This window comes from Rhizophagus irregularis, chromosome 13 (assembly GCF_026210795.1).
Source record: "Rhizophagus irregularis chromosome 13, complete sequence".
NCBI lineage: Eukaryota > Fungi > Glomeromycota > Glomeromycetes > Glomerales > Glomeraceae > Rhizophagus > Rhizophagus irregularis.
The window spans coordinates 4,814,296-4,835,169 of NC_089441.1; the positions used below are offsets into that span (position 1 = coordinate 4,814,296).

The window sequence follows — 20,874 nt, forward strand, 5'->3', positions numbered from 1 at the left end:
TCTACATCTACTGTATTTGTTAAACAACGCAAAAAAAAAAAAATTTTTTCTATAAAATTATCGTTAATTATTATTATATTATATCTTTGAAAAAAAAAACAAAAACAATGATTTCAAAACTTTTAACGGAAACTCTTATTCAAATTTTTAACGAACTTGAACTTGATGAATTATTTTCTTGTATTCTGGTTAACAGAGAATGGTGTAAAATAGTTGTACCTATTCTTTGGAGTGATCCTTGGAAGAATATTGATATTTATGTTGTATTTAATACTAAATATATTGGACATGGAAATATTAAAAAATATATATTACTTATTTCAACATATATATCATGTTTATCAGATGATGATCGAAATAATTTGAAATTATTCGGTATACCAATATCAAATTTAAAACCTTTCTTTGATTATCCAATATTTTTAAGATATTTAAATTATCATCATTTCATTTTTTTAATAAATAAATTTGTTTTTGAAAAAATTGGAAATAATAATGATGAAAATTTAACAAAATTAATTATTAAAAAAATTTGGAATTTATTTAAAGAAAAATGTAAGAAACTTAATCATTTTGGATTATTAAATCCTTATGGAGAAAATATTAATTATAGATTTGATAAGATTTTTAATGATGATGATGATGATTCTTTTATTATTAATAATAATGGAAGTTTAGTAGAAAATAAAAATATTTTTAAAAATATTACTTCATTTCAATGTGATGGGAATTTACAACCTTTAATTTTATTTAAATTGGGAAATATTTGTAAATTAATACAAGATATTAAAATTGATAATATATCTCAAGATAATGAAGGTATAGCTTATCTTATAAAATCTCAAAAATCTATACAAAAATTATTTTTAGGATTTTATTATGATACTCCTAAATCAGGATTTATTAAAATTGAAAAAGTTCTTAAAGGTATTGATTCTCTTAATCAATTAATATTATCAGGCAGGTTTCCTTTATCATTAAATTTATTTTCAAAATGTTCTAAACTTCAAGAATTAGAATTATTATTAAATGAAAGTAATAATGGAATGGAAGAATTTGTTAGAAATAAATTTCCTGAACTTAGATATTTAAAGATTTGTTTTAGGAAATTATCTGCTGGTCAGTTATCTTTATTGATTAATAATACTCAAGGAAAAATTGAAAAAATTTTTATAATAGGTTGTAAAATCATTGATCCTGAAAATTCTAATATATTTAAAAATTCTATTATCAACAAATGTTCTAATTTACGTGAATTGGCTCTTTATGTTGAACCTATTGGAGATTTTCTTCCACCTTTATCTGATCTTTTTCAACAATGTATTCATTTGGAATTTATTATATTGAACGGTTCAAAATTTAATGAAACGTATGATTTTGGTCAAGATTTAATGGAAGTGATTCAATATATTCCAAAAAATTTGAAATATATTCTTGTACCAAATAATTTCTGTTCTAATAAAGATTTATTGAAGGAATTTGGTGAATTAGTAAAAGAACAATTTAAAATATCTATACATGAATCTTCAGATTCAACAAAGATAATTTTTTATAAGTTGAATTGATTTTATTTGATTTGATTGATGTGATTGATTTGATTGATTTGATTGATTGATTGATTGATTTGATTTGATGATTTGATTTGATTTATTGATTGATTTCTTTTGATTTCTCATTTAAAATAATAAAAAGTTTCGTTACATTCAATTCAATTCTATATTAGCGAGGGTTTAAAAAAAATATTTTTTTTTTATTATTTTTATTGCATGTATTTTGCGAAATTGCGAAATTAAAATTTTTTTTTTTTTTTTTAGCGTTCAAAATTAAATTTTTTACAAAGCGAGAGAGTAGTTACAGGGAATTATTAAGATAAAATTAGCTGATATTATTTCTTCATAAGATATTATTCACCGGGATTCCTCAACCAGGGTTAAATTATTCAACGGGATTCCCAATTGAAATTATTCACCGGGAATCATAAGATTAAAATTGACCCAGGGGTTACATTATTCATTAACCCAAGGGTTGAAAAGTTGAAATTGTCCATCAGGAAATCATATAGTGAAAAAAAAAAAAATTATTAATAATAATAAATAAATTTTTTATATACGAATATAAATATTCTAAGCGTATCATTTTTCATGACCAGCTTTTTCATATACGAATATAAATATTTAAGCGTATCATTTAGCTTTTTCATATGCGAATATAAATACTTAAGCGTGACATTTTTCATGACCAGCTTTTTCAAACTCATTTTTACATTTCCATATTCTAAAAGAAAAAAAAAAAAAGAAAAAGAAAATTAGATATCTTAACGTTATTATATATAAAAATAAATATAATATATATAAAAAAATTTTTTTTTTTTACCCTTTTCTCCAAATTATATAACCCAATGAGATGAAAGTTAATTCAAATAAAGCAGATAATGAGAATAAAGAGATAGATATTTTCAATAAACCGTCATGTTCAGAACAATATATTTCATCGCATAAATTTTTTATAAAATTGATTAAAGATGAATAAAGAAGAATTGGAATTATGTTATATATTATGAAAATAGTATAATGTGGAATTGATCGCGTATAAATCTAAAAAAAACGGTTAGAAATAATTAATAATAATGAATAAGAGTTAAATAATGAATAAAAAAAAATAATAATTAAAAGATACTTTACGGTGATAATACTACATATTATTAAACCTGGTATAGTTAAAAATAATAACCAGTCAGAAACACGCATATAACCATTAATTTGATCACCTAATATTTCCGTAATTAATGAAATTGAAGATATTATATAAATTGTAGTTATAAATATAAATATTCTTTCTAAAGGATGTAAAGGTATAACTATTGATAATTTTCGTAAATTTTGAAATTTTTGTGATAATTGAAATTTTTGAAATTTTTGAACTATTTTTGAAAAATTAAATATTAATTTAAATAATTTTTCAAAATAATTACTCATTTTTAAAAATGTAAAAGAAAAAGATATAAAGAAAAAAACGAAAAAAAGTGAAATATTATTCATTGTTCCAAAATTAAAAAGAAAATAAGGAAAAAAAAAAAGTTTTTTGGATAAAGGAAAAAAGGTTTTGGTGTAATAACTAGTATATATGTGAAAATAATTGTTACACAAGACTCCAATCATTTTTTTACTTTTTTGACTATAGGGAAAGAATTTGATTGGATGATGATCATAAACCATAGATTTATAGTTCAAATCATATGTCATATAAAAGTTAAATTTAGCAATTACAAGTTGTACAATAACCATTAGATAAACGATAAACTCGATAAACTGTAACACTCTACAATCAATCAAAGTCTTATGAATACTTGGAAAAAAAGTTCTTGAGTCTTGACTTTAGAGTGATAAAGAAAATATCATTATATTTTAAGATTCTGAGAAGAAACGAAATTATATTAACTTTAAACGAAAAGGTTTCGACATGTTTGAATAATTTATCACATGACGTGATTTATACCTATTAAATTTCGTAGTAAATTTTCAGAAAATAATCATTAAATGGGAATGATTGGCCAGATTGTAACAATGAAAATCGACATTGATTATTATCGTTATTATTACTTTTTTTTTGTCGTGTGACCAAAAATATTTAGTATAGCTTTACTAACGGAAATTATAATTATATTTGGATATAAATACGGAATAGACTATTATATACGATTATATATTTAAAAAAAAAAAGAAAAGTTTTGACATTTGCGTCCGACTGATTATTAACAGATCTTAACCTATTATGAACGATTAACATTTTGTATACGTGATACAATGTGATACAATAAATGAACATTTGAACATTTATGAAACTATTATAATATATATTATTTTATTATTCTATAAATTTTAAACGAAGATTATAAAAAGGATTATTTTATATTAATAAAATGATTTTATAAAACGATTTGATGGAACTACATCAATTCCTTGACTCTTTAAAGAATCAATTATTTCTAATTCTTCATCATTCCAACAAAATCCATCCTCACTTTCATCAATTCCCAACACTTTTAAAGAATTATGTATCTTTTGATAATTATTCACACAAATTAAATAATCTTTTCTTAAAGATTCATCATAAGGAATGATCCATTTTTTCAAATTAACTTTAGAATTATTTGTAAAATATTTAAATGATGATAAACAAACATCTACATTTAAATATAAATATTCAACAGTTATTAAATGATCACCCAAGATTTCAACTAATTGATTACTACCGTTATGATTATTATTATTATTACCATTATTACCATTATTACCATTCATAATTTCATCAGGATCCATTTGAATATGTAAAATTTTTAATAATGATAAATCACATATTAATGGAATTATTGAATTTAAATGTTTTGAAGAAATTAATCTCATATGTAAAAAATTGATTTTTGGACAAGAATCTTTTACCGCTTTAATCGTCTCAGAAGTAATAATATTTAATGATAATTTGAGTAATGATACACCGCCAAGAGTAATAATCATTCCTACTATAACGTTTAAATTTATTCCAAGTTGATCATAAACATTATCAGAATCATAAATAACATCAAGATCATCGTGCCATAATTTAAATTCTTTCAATTGAAATTTCTTTTTAGAAAATATATTACAATGTTCATAAGTAAATCCTTCACAATTATCAAATTCAAGTTTTTCTAAATTTTCTAATTTTGTTAATGATGATAAATCTATATTTTTAAAATCCATATAAATGAATATTAATTCCCTTAAAGTATTTGATCGATATTCCAATGCATATATAATTTCTTTTTTATATTGTTCCAAAAAATTTGTATAAATTGATATTCTTTTTAAAGGTTGTGATTTTATAATATTCACAAATTCTTTAACAAAATTGCAATTTAATTTATAAATTAATAAATTACAATTAATTATATTATTACATGATTTATGTATTGATTTTAAAAATTCCATGGTATTTTGATATTTATCATCATTTGATTCCAAATCTATATCAATCTTTAATGATCTTAAATTTTTTATACCAGGATAATAATAATTATTATTATTATTATTATTATTATTATTATTGTTATTATTATTATCATCTTCTTCTTCCTCATTATTATTATTATTATTATTATTATTATTATTATTATCAAATATTGAAAATTTTGGTAAATCAATATAAAAATCACTTTGAAATACTCTCAAATTTAATTCTTTTAAATTTGATCCTTGTCGAATTATCATATGATAAATAACATTTATCAACTTTTTCACTCTAATATCTTGATATTTTGCTATATTATATCTTTCTGTTAATACTTTTCCATTGGTTGAATTAAGCCATGTTATAATATTTTGTTTAACAAATTCTTGATCAATTATTTTTATAAATTTTCCATATTCAAATAATGGTGTTCGATTCTCTGTTATATTTATTTGAAATGGTATTAATGTTGTTATTTCTTCTTTATCAAGACAATTAAGTAATGTATTGATTATTAATGAATGTTTCGAATTCATAAAACTTGGTTTAAAAGGTCTTTCCCAAAGAATTGGAATCGCATATCTACAATAATTTCTATTAACAAATAAACATTTGTATAATGTTTTATTATCAAGATATAAAAGTAATTCGTTTAAACATTCATCGGGTAATAAAATTTGTCGCATTTTTTTTTATTTTTATTTTATTTTTTTTTCGTTTCTTTTTTTTTTATTTTGAAAAGGAAAAAAAAATGAAAAGAAAGAAAAAAAGTAAATAAACAAATAAGTAAAAAAAAGGGGGGGGGATGCTTTTTTTTAAACAAATGGAAGTGGCTCAGTCAAACTTACGCACAAAAAATCATGTGACACGTGAATCCCATAATGACTCTCCCGAAATGGCTTAGATTTAACCCATCATTAAGCCAATTAGATTAATCTTTGAATTTTCAGCCTTAAATGGGTTAGAATTAATTAACAAAATCATATCCTTAAAATCCATTTATAGTAAATAATTAAAACATATGATGAAATATTTCTAATTTGGCGTAAGTTTCAGACGCAGTTGGTTATGTAAATGCATTACATACAAGCGTAATTAAAAATAGTACTATATATAAATAAGACCAATACGCCAAATATTTTATGTTATGTTATACACACCCTTGAACAAACTTTGACAAAACCTTTTTTTTTTTTTTTTGCGCCATTAAAAAATATGAATGCCGTGAGCCGTGAGGATTAATGATTTTATTTAATGTAAATTGATTTATATAATTATATTTTATTAAATTTATTTTATTTGTGTTATTAATTATTTTCGTTTTATTAATAATTCAGCATATTGAAGTACTGTATTACGTTAAAAATATTTGACCAAAATCACAAATGTCCAAAAAATTTTGGATTCTCGTTATGTAGTAATCAATTCTTACAAGGATTATGTAATTTGATGTCATGATTGCGGTTGTTTTTATTTAGTGGAAAAGAAAACATAATATTGTTGCGATGTTGCCTTAATACTTAATAGGCTATGACTTTTTACGCGATTGGTCATATTAACAAGGCATAACGTATCTAATGTATCATCTAATTAATTTAGGTTCTGCGTCACCAACTGTTGTAAACAATAACAACCGTTTTTGCTATTAGATTATCGCTAGTTTCTTTGTTAGAATATCTGATCACAGATGGATGTAGGTAATTGGTTGTATTGTAAGGAAGTATTAATTATATAGCATTTTAGCATTTACTTCTTTTTTTTCAAATCAAAAAGAGAATATAGAAATTCGCGTTCTAAAAAAGAATTAAAATTCAAATATTTTTAGATATATCGGTATATATATATATTATATATATAAATCGTTGTTTAGAGAGTGTTTATTTTAAATTCCAAGCATCATAGAATACATTATATACAAGAATTGCGTAATATCTTTCTCAATATCAAAGAAATATTTATCTATCAAAAACAAAATAGTCTTGTTTCTAGGATCTATCCATTTTGTACACTGACTCATTTCCGTGGCAACAGCCAACGGCTTTCGACATGAGGCGTCCCTCCGGCCTTGGACCTTGAGGTCCCTTATTAGCCAACTCCAGAACATTCATAATATTATCATACACTAATTTTTCATCCATCTCAAGAGTATCTCGTGTGTTATTAAAATTTCATTAGTTTACGTTTATTATCTATTAGTTCAGTATTTAAGACAATAAAATTGATACCATTTACATCTTGAAAAAGACACTTGCAAGTGAGGCTGACACGATCTCAATCTGGCGGGAATTGAATTATTATTGATCCTTGTGTTAATTCATATATCTGATGATCTGAAAATAAAAGGTGGTCAAAATATTATTAAAAGTAGTTTTTATGAAGACTATATATATTAAATTCTAACCTTGTTTGGTGAATTGAAAATAATTCATTTTCAAGATCATAACAGGTTCGTAGTTCCCAATATCCGTTCAGCTTACCCAACAAGTGCTGTCTGATGACCGTTCTTCAAAACGAAAGATTTTGGAACAGCATTCCTTTTTATTACATTCAATTTATGTTTAGTCTAAAATGCATCCAAATATTGTTAGACGCTGTTTCAGAACAAAAAGTTATTAAAAATTTTCATATAGCCCTGGCAATTTAAGTGCGTTACATGGCTAATATTAAACTGATTTTACCAGAGTCGAGATTTTTTAACCTTGCATATACCCGATCTTTATAAAGTGGAGTACGGCTAAAGAAGATCTTTTGAGCGTCTCTACGGCTAGATTCGATAGAACTTTCATTATGTCTTCATTATGGCTTCATTATGAATATCTTTGTACTTTTAGAAAAGGTTGGATAATATAATAGGATCATTAATAAAGAATAAATATATAATTAGCTTACTTAAAAGACTAACTGCCTGTTCACCAACAGAAATTACACTCTTTTATACTATCAAACAGTAATACAATTCTGGATAACCTCACCTTTGAGTAAATCGTAATTCTGTGAGAAAAGAATTTTCAAGCTCTTCCAGTAAGCTACAAGTATAGTATATTTATATAAATAAAAGTTTTCTCGCTTTTTTTCGCTATAAGAATACAAAGAAATAGATATATTTGCCTTACTGGGACTTGATAATACTCGGAAGTTATTAGTAAAAAGACGAAAATCTGATCGATCAGATGATCGAAACTTGATTAATTGTCCGAACGTGCATGAAAAGAGTAGATCCATAACGGGTTAAAAATCTCGATATGGAAGATGCTAATTTGGACTCTTGCATGAACTGATAATCAGCTCCCGATCATCAATTCTCACTTATATTAAACAATGATTCATGAACGACCATTTTACTGATTTATGATGTGCTGATGTTCATTATGAATTATATCTTCTAATATCTTCGCGGTATAGTTCGCGATGCATGTGACGAAAATCAGGAGCATATGATAATATCGGGTAAAAGTTAGGAAAAAAAAAACTGAAGCACGTGACAGCGACGATTTTCTCGGTGAATATAAAAATGCCAATATAACAAGATCAGAAAATATTTGAGCATCTAATTAAAACCCGGAAAATTTTACTAGCATTATAAAAAGTTACAATATAATTAAATAATTAAACGTCAAATAGCCTAGTGATTTTAAACTGATTATACAAAGATTTGTTATTTCTTCGCTTTACTTGGCTTGTATGAAAAATCATCAAGAGAATATGGATCAACAGGCTAATATTTATTGAGTACACGAGTAAAAATATTATTACAATTTGTTTAGAAGGGAGCCGTTCAAAATTCCGACAATTCAGAATCCCGCTACACAATCACAAACTCGACAAATAATTCATTAATTATCCCGACATTCATTATCCCGACATTCATTATCCCGACACTTACTATCCTGACACATTACTTTTTTTATAGACGTAATATTATTGTAATATTTTGTAATAATTTTTAAGATATATCGCAAAAATTATAGTTTTATTGATATATATATGTATTAAAAATTAATAATTTTCTAATTTTAGCAAAATTTTATTATTTTTTTATTAATAGTTAATAATATAGTACATCGCAAAGATTAAGTAACAATTAATTAATATTTGCAAATATTGTTTATTGTAAAAATTATTATATTCACACTTGACATTGGTTAGAATAATAAATAGTCCTAACTTCAAAAATAGAAAGTAAAACTATGACATTATGTAAAAATACAAATGTAAAATGAATTTTTATTGGTAACGCCGACCTATACTATAGCATAACCATACAGCGTGGATCAGGTGGACTAGTTCTAACTTTTATACTGGTTCCACACCTGGATTTTGATATTTCTTCTTATTATTTAACTTCTCCTTTTCATATTTAACCTTCCACACTTTTGTACTATCGTAACGATCACATTTCTCTAAAGTTAGAGTTACGGTCCGGATGAATTCGAAAGGGCACATTCTGGTAATTATACACGGATTTTTAATTAATAAAGATTAAATTTTTTTTTTATATATATTATAAGACTGCATCCCAATGCACAATCTAGTAGTTAAAAAATTACCATTTAATACAAAATAAAAGAGAAAATAAAAACGGATTGATTTTATCGGATGAATTTCAATCCGTTTTAATTTTCTCTCTACTTTTATTTTTGAAGACATTTTTTTTTTATTATATTATGTATTGATGATATCTAAAAAAAAAAAATTCTTTTTATTGACTTAATATTCATAAAATGGCTGAAATGTGTTCTTATGTACCAATATGTATCTGCATTTTATTCTGCTTTCTTTAATAAAATAAAATAAATTAAATACAAATCATCCAATTAAATTATTTTAGTGAATTTGATGTGAAACCCCGGAGGGTTCGTTGTATCAAGAGCTGACTGTATTGGAATTGAAAAATTTGAAAGTCTAAATGTACTTCCAGAACATCATTGGCTATTACTTTATTTTTTTTAAAAAAAAAGAAAAGGAAGTGCTTATAATCTCACGAGCAGCAGTAGTCACGTGATAGATTTTACTAAACGAATTTTTTTCGTACATGAAGTTTCACGTAAAAATAATTACAAAGTTTTGAATGCAGGCCAATATCTAAGAGGCTCCTGAGGTATATAATGACTAATAATGAAGAAAAGAGACAAAGCTCAAGAGCAAGAAAAAAAAGCCTTACAATCAACATTTCATCTGATCCCATTATATATTCCATGTGTATGCGCCAGATAATCTAATAAAATTTAATGGGTCGGTATTAATAAAACCTATATTGTTCCTGTGATCATAGCAGGGGCCTGAATGTAGGAAGTTACAAGTATGTGACAGAAGTATTAAATTGAAGCATTGAACGCGTTGGTAAATTAATTATATCGTTTTGTGTGGTGTTACGGTTCAACCGCTTGCGTTTTCTTTTACGTCGATTCTTTTTTTGTAACGTTCCCATTCCTTAAATAAAGTATTACGGGTTTCCATATCAATATATTTAAGTTCTAAAAGAGATATCGGATGACCATTCGTTACCTAAAAAAATAATGGAAAAGACTTTGATTTCTAAATCAGAAGTGAAAGAGGAATCACTATGTTCCTTTAATAAGTTGATGAGTGTTTTTCTTATCAGTTATATTTGGGAAGTATCTCTTTAAGTTGTGCAAAGTGGGTCAGACATGTGTTATCTTCCGGGGTTGATTTGCACTTAGGACAGGGGACAGGGGAACGGTGAATTATATACTTAGGCATATTTATTTTGTTATTTTGTGGTCACATGTCGAACTTGCTTATTTATCTTAATAAAAACCTTGCGTAAGCTATTATAAAATTTTTGACCTTTTCTGTTACCTAATTATGCTACATGTTGCTCGGAATCATCGTTGAAATTTGCATGAACAAAGGATTTTTCCAATTCTGTTCATGTGTTTAGTAATGCACATTTACGGACTTTTTAATTGATTCTGCCGAAATAATTATATGATTATGTATGATTCAGACAATAACTTCCAAGAGGTGGCTTAAAATATTATTAAATTATTTTCGTTATCTAGGTTCGCACATAAATTTTAATAATACCAAATGAGTATTATCTCAAAATATTCTAACCATTATCTATTTTATTTGTAGTTACAATATTTGTTGGTAAAACAGGCCATTTAATAGGGGTGATACATATCGGAATTACCGGAACAAGTTATCGATTCAATAATAAAGTCTTGGCTTGTTTATTTACATATAATTATTATAGCATTAGTGTGCCATAAACTCCGTGCAGAAAGCGTACGCAACTAATTCAACGACATTTCGGAACGTATCGAACAACTTTTTTTTTCGTAAGGTTTATCTGGTTTGGATATACAAATAATATATGCGTAACATCATGAAATCCATTTTTTAATTAAACAACACGTTGGAATTTGAAAGATGCCAAAATAAGTTTAAACTATAAAGAGTAACGAAAATTCTAGAATGATAGATATTGATTGGCGTGCTTGTAGATCCATGAACATGGGACCCTTTTCATACCGAGTGTACAGTAAGTTAAACCCATAATCTACCAAAATTTTTTGAAAAATGATATAATAAAAATTATCATTAAAAAACTTATTAACTCCTTTAAGGAAAATCATTTTGACGCTTTTTTTCCATATTAAAAGTTTTTATTTATCAGACACCCTCTTTTGTACACTAAACACCTCCGGATTTACCCGAATTTGGTAAGATAGACATTGTCATTGATTTGAAGATTGCATTTTATCTTTAGAGAATTTTCCATACACATACATCAGTATAATATTAAAATCGTAAAAATTTATCATACAATTCACCCAATTTGGTTGATCATTTATACAGCCTACATGAGCAGTTTATAAACAAAGCCGTAATAAATATTTTGGAAATACCATATAATACGAAAGTTTTTAAGTAGCAATTTATCGTGAATCACAAGCGATTGCGAAATTTCTGTTTTTCAAAAAAAAAATCATATCATCCGAGTAACACAATTTAAATTTGGCTTTGAATAAACCGGATTTTTAATGTAACGATTCGATTGGTTTTTAGGATGCTGTAGACTGTAGTGCATGGCATTTTTTTTTTTCAAAAAACGGGAAAAAATGAATTAAAATAATTGATTTTCTTTTTCTCTTCTTTCCGTGAGTAGGAAACTTACAAATATGTCACCATCATATATTAAACTTGAATCTGAAATATCTGAATCTTTTGGAAACCTGCTAGAAAATAAAACGGAATCTAATGTTATTATTCATGTTGGAGAAGGTCATGACTTTAAAGAATTTCATGCGCATTCTATTATTTTACGTTGTAGATCCGAATATTTTGAATACAAATTCTCTAATAAATTTATCGATATAAAAGAAAATGGAAAATATATAATTAAGGAGCCAAAGATTCTTCCTCAAGCTTTTGAGGTTATTCTAAAGTAAGTTGTTATAATTATTAATTTATATATAAATTAATGTAGTTCACGTGTTTATTATAAAATTGATTCTTTTTTTTTTTTTATTAGATATCTTTATACTGGTCACATTAATTTTGATAAAAACTCTGGTCCCGTACTTTTAAATATTATATCCGCTTCTAATAAATTCATGTTGAAAAGATTAGTTATAATTACTGAAGACTTTATAATTAAAAATCATCAAAGGTTCATACAAAGTGACCCGGTTGGAATTCTTCAAGTCATTCATTATTCTGAATTTATCGATAATTTACAAAAAATTTGTGTGAAAATAATATGTTCTAATCCTGAATTTTTGTTCGAATCTGATAAATTTATTAATCTTCCCGATTATTTATTGGAAACTATTCTAGAACGAGATGATTTAAATTTAAAAGAATCTGAAATTTGGGATATTTTAATTAATTGGGTATTAGCACAAAATATGAGGCAACAAGCATTTAATTTAAATCAAATCATCCCTGTTGGGACTATTCTTCGTAGATTTATTCATTTAATTGAATTTTTTGAAATATCATCTAATGATTACTTTCATAAACTTTCACGTTATGAAGATATTTTACCCCACAAGCTAAGAGAAGATATTTTAAAATTTTATTTAAATACTAGATACGAACCAACTCCTACTATGCATATGCCGAGATGTTTAAAACCTCGACCTGATTCTACAATAATTAATCGAAGACATGTAACACTTTTTTCGAATTGGATTGATAGATGTAGTGGAAACATTACTCATAAATTTGATCTTATTTACAAAGCTAGTAGAGATGGTAGTACGCCTAAAGATTTTCATGCGAAATGTGACAATAAAGGGGCCGCTCTTATTGTAATAAAAATCAGTGATTCAGAAAAAATAGTTGGAGGATATAATCCACTTGGATGGGATTCAAGTGGTATTACTAAACCAGCAATGAATAGTTATATATTCAAATTTTCAGATAGAAGAAAACTTCAAACTGCAAATATAAGTTATAGTAATGGTAATCCACAATCTATAATTTGTAATTCGGATATATTCGGTTTCAATGATCTATATAATTATAATTGTACTTGGATTGGTAGCAATCCATCTTCTTATCCTAAACTTGATGGTATACCAAAAGGTGTGTTTTATGTAGATGATTATGAAGTTTTTCAAGTTAAGAGAGAAACAACAATAGATAATTCAAGAAGGGTTAGTCGATCAAGTCGAACTAGTCAAAGCTTGAAAATAAATGGTTCAACTAGAACTAGTCAGATTGAAACTGGATTATTGAATGGATTTAGTCAAGTTGAAAAAGAAAATCTTGGTAATGAAGTGGTCGATGAAAAACGTCTCAGTAGAGTATCTACATTTGTTAAAACTTTGTTTGGAAAGGACAAATAAAGATAATGAGTTTATTGTATATTTTATGAACAATGTTGCAAACATCATACGGCATATCATCACGGCATATCATCACATTTTTTTAAAAATAATTAATTATGTATATATATATATATATTCATTTCAGTTTATAATTTTATTATGTACAGTATATTTTTTTATGTAAACGGTTGTGATCACAGATCACGTGAAATCGAAATTTATTTAGTCAATTTAAATGCAGTGAATGCAATATAATATAAATCATGTATTAAAAAAAGTTAATATGAACAACATAGTTGTTGGCTTAATTTCGTCAAGCTGGAATATTCAAGATTTTTGTTTTTATCTTAACATCTCCTCATTTTTTACCAAGTATTATATTCTATTCTATTTACTGCGTGCAATTGCATATCTCTATTATCTCTTGGCCCCATTATACAAATTTTAAATTGTATTTTAATAACATGAATTCATGTAAATTTGACCAGAATTATAGTTTTTAACCTGATATAGTAGAAATTATAGTAATAGGAATAAGAATAAGTAAGAAAAATGCAGTGAAAGCCATGATATATATTAGCTAATATGGGGTTAAGCAAAATATGTGACACAAAATTAAACATTTTATTGGTTTATAGTATTATATATATAATTGAATATTATTGGTTAAAAAAGATCTTATTTAGGTAGAGTTATAAAACTAATATTAGTTAATATACAGACAAATCTCTATATAATGTACTAGTTCCTAGTATACTGATAATTTTCTGTACTAATAAATTTTATTGTTCTGTTTCATATCATTGATTCATGTATAATAAAAAAACCATGTTATATTAATATTGTATATAATTTTGTAATGTTAAAATACTTCACTCTTCTATCTTTCCTATAGAAGTACTAAAATTTCAAACATATTAGAATAGCATTCAATGGTACTAAAATACTATTAGGTATTTTAAGGAGCATAGCAGGCTTTCGATTTTATTACACAAATTTTTTTGATTTTATCACGTAATATACAATTTCGATATGAAACATTGTTTAATTTTTTGAAAAATTCAGCATATTAATATATACTTAAATTCTATCAATATATATGTCCTATATTAAATTTTAATTATACCAATTTTTACTAAAATCAGATTATTATTGGCTAACTTTTATATGTAACAACTTATTAATTTAACGTGATTAATACATTTTTTTGATATAAATGTTTGGCAAATTCAAAATTCTATATAATAATTATAACTCAAACTTTCCAAAGCAACTTGATATACTTGTATTTAAAATTTTACTGAATATGGATGTAAAATGAAGAACTTTAATATATATCATTGTGTAAAATTAAAATCAAACATAATTCTTATAAAAAAAATGCAAATAATTTAATTTACTTAGAAACTAGGCGGATATTTTTATATTTACTTTAAAGAATAAACCAAGACTATCCAATAAATTAAAAATTACTTTAGTTGAATCATTGGTTGATGAATAAATACGTTCAACACATTTATTCCTAATTATAAATTTAATTGTTAACATTTTTATATAGTGAATCAATTGGAAAGATCTTTGATTCCAAAATTAGAGTGTGATTTAATCTTTTAAAATGTAAAATTATTTGTTTAGCCAATAATATACACACTGAGAAAATAATACTATATTACTAATATTACATCATAAAATTTCTTACTAATAAGTTATTTATAAGATTTTATATTTTATTTAAAGAAATGAAAAAAAGTTATTACTATTCAAGAAAATAAATAATAGATAGATCAGTTTTCAACAAAGAAAAATTATGTAATAATTTATTATAAAATCCAAAAAATTTGTTTTTTAAGAAGTTGTTAAATATATGAAGAAAAAAGCTTCTTTAAAAGGGTTCTTCTATTATAAATTCAATAAACATATAGTAGATTAAAAGACTTAAGTAATAAACAAACCTTTGAATATGTCTGTTTTCATTATTGTAAATAGATCTCATTTCTTTGTTTCTTCAGCTTATTACAATTTGAAAGAAAACGTACTATACTTATTTTCATTTTATAAGAAGTTTTCAAGTATTTATAACTTCTGGATTCTGCCTTCAATAGCTGGATTCCTTTGTAATACATTTAAATATAACCTGATAAATCAATTTTTTTTATTGTTCTTCGCTATTAAATTTTTTGTAGCACAATTAAAATAAATTAATATAATTATCATATGCTGATACATTTGATATTCAGCCAATAAAATACATATCTATATAACAAACAATTATGTCAGTGTTACGTCATTTAAAATTACTTGAAAACTTGATGATTTACTTAAATTTTATTGTTATTTAAGTAAAAATCACATTTACTAATCATTATGTGATTACTTGAAAATTGGAAAGCCTGCTATCACAGGTCAAAAAGTGAAAAATTAGGCATCAATCAGTCACTCGATCACCAATCAGGTAGCTGATTGGTGACTGATTGGTGACTGATTGGTGACTGATTAGCATTTTCGCCAAATATTGTCACCAATCAGACAGTTTGCTAATTTTTAATTCAGTGATCAGAAGAGAATGAAATATAGCTCATTGGAATTATCTCAATAAGACAAATCTAATGGTAGTAAAATCGCATTTTTAGGATTAATACATAATGAGAAATTAAGTAAAATGTAAAAATAAAAATATATCATTTATATTTTATTTAATTTTTTATTAACTATTAATTCTAGAAATATGATTTTACTATCATTAGATTCATCTTATTGAAACGATTCCAATGAGCTATATTTCATCCTTTTCTGATCACTAGATCAAAAGTTAGCAAACTACCTGATTGGTAACGGTATTTGGTGAAAATGCCAATTGGTGACTGATTGATACCTGATTTTTTACTCTTTAACCTATGATATGCTATTTTAAGGATAAAAAATCATTTTCAATACTTATCTTTTATTTATAATAATTTGTTATAAGATTTGTTACAAAAAAAATATATAAAAAATTAAGAAAGAAGAAAATAAGGGAAAATAAGAAAAAAAAATTAGGAAATAATAAATGTAATAGATAAAACAAATAAACTACTAAAAGAAATTTTTAAAGATGATTTCAGAAAAAAAAAGCTTTTATTTTACTTTTTTAGATTTATTATATTTATTACAATATATTATATATATTTTCAAAACATTTTCAATTATCTATATAAATTAATAAACTACTAATTTATTTTTATTTTTTAATTAGTTTTGTAAATTTATTAAGTATATTTTCATATCTTTTATTCACTTAAAATCTAAGTAGAAGATATATCTTCTATTTATCTGAAATACAAGTAAAAATTATAAACTTTTTATTTACTTAAAATCTGCATTTCTTAACATTAATTCAAATTCAAAATCTGCTTATCAAGATCCAAATTAAATTTTATTTTATTTATTATAGGATATCTGAAAAATAATTGGGTACTATTTGTTATAAAATGACTTCACTTACTTCTAATAGAAGTATTTCAGATTTACTAGTAATTTTACCAACCTTTTCTGTCTTATAATTTTACCTTATATATAGTATGATCTTTTAAAATTATATTGAATTTTACCTTAAATTTTTAAAGACCTAAATTTTCTTTAAAAAATATTTAATCATTAAATAAAGTATTTTACAATAGTTTAAAATTTTTTTAAACATTCATTAAATTCTTATTAATAATATAAATTTTATTATTTTTATTACTATAAATAAATTTTAATATAAAAAAATACAATTATAAATTTGCAAATTATTAAAAATCCAGTGATCATATTTTGATAAATTTTATACCATTAGAATCATCTCATTAAGACAATTCTAATGGTAGTAAAATTATCTTTTTAGATTTAATATTGACCAAGATAAGTTTTAATAAATTTTATTAATTAATTAAAGAAATTAACTAGGTAACGCCTCAGGCGTTTTCACCTGATCATGTGATTTATTACGTAATCACCTGATTTAATTATTAAGCTTTCTGATTAACTATTTTGATTTCCCATGGTTCATAATTTATTTATTTCTTTTTCTTTTACTCTAACCTTTCTTACATTATAACTACCTAATAATGAATATAAATCACAAAATTATTGATTCTAGCAGTGAAGAAAATGAACCTATTAATGAATATTTTGATTCTAGTGATGAAGAAAATGATTTTCATTATACGATAATTACAGGTGCAAAGTTTCATACTTGGGAAGAATTTGAAGTTTATCTTGAACGATATGCTTTACAGGAAGGATTTTCTTTTAAAAAAATAAGGGTTGAGTATTATTTGCATCAAAAAGAAATGAAAGGTTTAACAGTTGATCAGAAAAAACTTCATGTTAAGCGAAGGACATATGAGTGTACTCATTCCGGTAATTATGTATCAAAAGAAGATTATTAATTTTGATAACCGAAAGGAATAAGAAGCATTACAGATCAATTGTCCTTGGCATGTTAATGCAACTAAACCCAAAAAAGAAAATACCATAGGTATTACATCTGTTAAACTTGAACACAATCATGTTATGAATCCATTAATTGCAGAAATGGCACCTAAATTTAGAAAATTTACTCCAGAAATGATTACTGATGTTGAATTTTATGTGAAACATAATATATTTAGCGCTACACAGATATATCCATTACTTCGAGCAAAGTATTCTGATTATCCAATTTTAAAAAAGGATCTATATAACATTATTCAAAAAGTTAAGGTTGGGCAAAAGGAAGTTGTTAAAAATGATAGTGCAAATTTTTTACATTATCTTTATGAAAAGAAACAACAATAACCTGAATGGTTCTTTGAATTTCGCTTATTTGAAAATGATTAAAGACTAACATCATTAATCTGGATGTCACCTGATCAATGTTCTTACTATATTAGATTTCACGAAGTCTTAATTTTTGATTGTACAGTTGGAATAAATCGTTATGATATGGTTCTATATTTATTTCTTGTTGTTGATAATAATATAAGATCACGATTGATAGCAAGTGTATTGCTAGAAGATGAAACGGAAAACTCATTTATTTGGGTATTACAACAACTTAAAAAGTTTCAAGTGATGTTTATCATAAGTGTTATATATCTGATTCTGGCTTCTGCTATGGCAAATACTATTAGTTTGTTTTCGGCAATGGCAACGAGCACAATCGTATTTCATATTGATCTTAACGCCCAAAAGAATGTGAAACCAAAACTTGGATTGCAAAAATTTAGTGAATTTCGGGCTGAATTTTTTTATGCCGTAATAGTTGCTTGTTTATGAGATTTTTGAATCAAAATGGAAAATTTTAATTGAAAAATATCCTGAAATATCAAAATATTTGAAGCGGATGCTTGAACCAACAAAGGAAAGTTAGGCTACTTGCTATATAAATGAAATTTTCAATTGTGGAATAAATAGCACTCAAAGAGTAGAATCCCTTAATCATCTACTTAAAGCTGCTATCCAAAAAAATTTTCTCTTATATTAACTCACCAATGAGATTCAAAATATACTTAATAATGAAATGAAATATGAACGTATAATCAAAATGAGAAATATTTTACCTCTACAAACTTTGGATGATGTACCTTCAAAATTTTTTGTAAGTATTAATGAAATTTGTAAGAAATTTTTAATTTCACACATTCTTTTAGCAACTCAAAATCAGATGAAGCATTCATTTTTTTACGATGCATACTTGGTTGATAAAGATACTATTCAGCAAGTAAGTTAGGTTTCAGAGTAGCTTTAGGATTAGGATAGCGTTGAGTTAGGGTTAGAGTTAGGGTTAGAGTTAGGGTTAGGAGTTAGGTTAGGGGTTAGGGTTAAGATCCGTTTAGGATTTAGAAAGGAATTTATTATGAATTTAAAAATTTTATATGGTTGCTAATTTTGTTGTTTCTTTTATTTAGGTTGATAATACAGATGATAATGAAGGTTTTCAGGAAGATGATTATGATGCAACACAAATATTACTTCAAACTATAATCAGAAAGATACAAAATTTATTGAATGTCAAAATTTGGAAAGTTAAGCCAGAATTGTCACAAACAAAATCACATTTTGTAGTTTTGATGGCAGATGGAAGTTTTTCTTGTACTTGTAACCTTCTAATATCATATGGTATTCCATGTAGATATTTTTATAGAGTTCTTAGAAAGAGTTCACAAGCAAAATTTCATATTTCTTTAATAAATCAGCGCTGGTATCAAGATTCGAAGTTAAATATTGATGATAAAGAAATAGCTTTATTAAATATTATATCAATTGTTGAAGATCATAATTCTTCAGCAGTAATTCATGAAGAAATCAATTTTAATTATATTCATCATGTTCGTGATGAACAAGTTTATACAAAAAAGCTTCAAGTAATCATTTCGGCAAAATTAAAATATGGAAAAGCATTTGGTTTCACAAAAAAGGCTTTAGACTTAACACAAAAATTAGATTGTTATAATGAGTTGAATGGGTTACTTCAAATATATATTGAAGAAAAGCAACAAGAATTACTTTGTAATTAAACAACTGATGAAAATACTGCAGGAAATCAACAAGAAAATATTGAATGTTCTAATCCAGTAACTTCAAGACGTTATGGACGACCCCAGGTCAATACTTAAATGAAGGAGAAACTTTAAGATAGAATAAGAAACAAAAGAAAACTGAAGGCAACTTAGAAGTTAATGGAAATGATAAGAAGGAAAGAAAGTGTAAAGGATGTGGGGGTACAGGTCATGATTTGCGTAATTGTAAAAGAAGAATCCTTAGTGAGAAAAATTGATGAATTATAGTTGAAACTAAAGTAAAAGGATTCTTAGGTAGAGTAATTAAGGAATTTATAATTGAAATTGCATTGTAAAACTGTAAAATTATTATGTATTCATATTTAAACTTTTAAATTAGCTTTTAATAAAATTTATTTCAAAACATCGCAACTACATCTTGATCACGTGATTTATTATATGGTGGTGTGGTGATAATTAGAAATTTTCTTAATTAAAAAATTATTAAAAAATTTTCTATGCTAAAATAAAGTATTAAAATTAGTTATTTAATATAAAAATAATACTGAAAAATTACATAATTT

The 20,874-nt window shown here is 24.9% G+C and overlaps 6 protein-coding genes across 8 annotated transcripts; 4 read left to right on the forward strand and 2 right to left on the reverse strand.

Annotated features, from left to right (window-relative positions):
- Nucleotides 1-91: 91 nt before the first annotated feature.
- On the forward strand, nt 92-1,565 carry OCT59_005655 (uncharacterized protein; the record flags this gene model as incomplete). Its single annotated transcript, XM_025334007.2, has 1 exon — nt 92-1,565. Exon 1 carries the CDS (start codon nt 108-110, stop codon nt 1,563-1,565), a length of 1,458 nt encoding a protein of 485 aa, XP_025178013.2. The 5' UTR covers nt 92-107.
- Nucleotides 1,566-1,721: 156 nt separating this feature from the next.
- Nucleotides 1,722-3,087, reverse strand: OCT59_005656 (uncharacterized protein). Its single transcript, XM_066138495.1, has 3 exons — nt 2,682-3,087; nt 2,374-2,594; nt 1,722-2,274 (listed from the first exon to the last, which is right to left on the reverse strand). Exons 1-3 carry the CDS (start codon nt 3,036-3,038, stop codon nt 2,217-2,219), a joined length of 636 nt encoding a protein of 211 aa, XP_065997615.1. The 5' UTR covers nt 3,039-3,087; the 3' UTR covers nt 1,722-2,216.
- An 824-nt stretch (nt 3,088-3,911) lies between these two features.
- Nucleotides 3,912-5,672, reverse strand: OCT59_005657 (uncharacterized protein; the record flags this gene model as incomplete). Of its 3 annotated transcripts, none has more annotated exons than XM_066138496.1 (2): nt 4,706-4,720; nt 4,872-5,672. In XM_066138496.1, 2 exons carry the CDS (start codon nt 5,670-5,672, stop codon nt 4,706-4,708), a joined length of 816 nt encoding a protein of 271 aa, XP_065997616.1. The 3 variants fall into 3 exon arrangements, with proteins under 3 accessions (XP_025178017.2, XP_065997616.1, XP_065997617.1); XM_066138497.1 differs by lacking the exon at nt 4,706-4,720 and having other exon boundaries at nt 5,008-5,022; nt 5,202-5,672; XM_025317553.2 differs by having other exon boundaries at nt 3,912-5,672.
- Nucleotides 5,673-12,134: 6,462 nt separating this feature from the next.
- OCT59_005658 (uncharacterized protein) lies at nt 12,135-13,808 on the forward strand (the record flags this gene model as incomplete). The annotated part of the gene is made up of 4 exons (XM_066138498.1): nt 12,135-12,237; nt 12,337-12,400; nt 12,488-12,625; nt 13,283-13,808. 4 exons carry the CDS (start codon nt 12,135-12,137, stop codon nt 13,806-13,808), a joined length of 831 nt encoding a protein of 276 aa, XP_065997618.1.
- A 4,067-nt stretch (nt 13,809-17,875) lies between these two features.
- OCT59_005659 (uncharacterized protein) lies at nt 17,876-18,587 on the forward strand (the record flags this gene model as incomplete). Its single annotated transcript, XM_066138499.1, has 2 exons — nt 17,876-18,170; nt 18,289-18,587. 2 exons carry the CDS (start codon nt 17,876-17,878, stop codon nt 18,585-18,587), a joined length of 594 nt encoding a protein of 197 aa, XP_065997619.1.
- A 748-nt stretch (nt 18,588-19,335) lies between these two features.
- On the forward strand, nt 19,336-20,308 carry OCT59_005660 (uncharacterized protein; the record flags this gene model as incomplete). The annotated part of the gene is made up of 2 exons (XM_025329144.2): nt 19,336-19,512; nt 19,700-20,308. The coding sequence occupies 2 exons, from the start codon at nt 19,336-19,338 to the stop codon at nt 20,306-20,308; spliced, it is 786 nt and encodes a 261-aa protein (XP_025178020.2).
- Nucleotides 20,309-20,874: the final 566 nt, after the last annotated feature.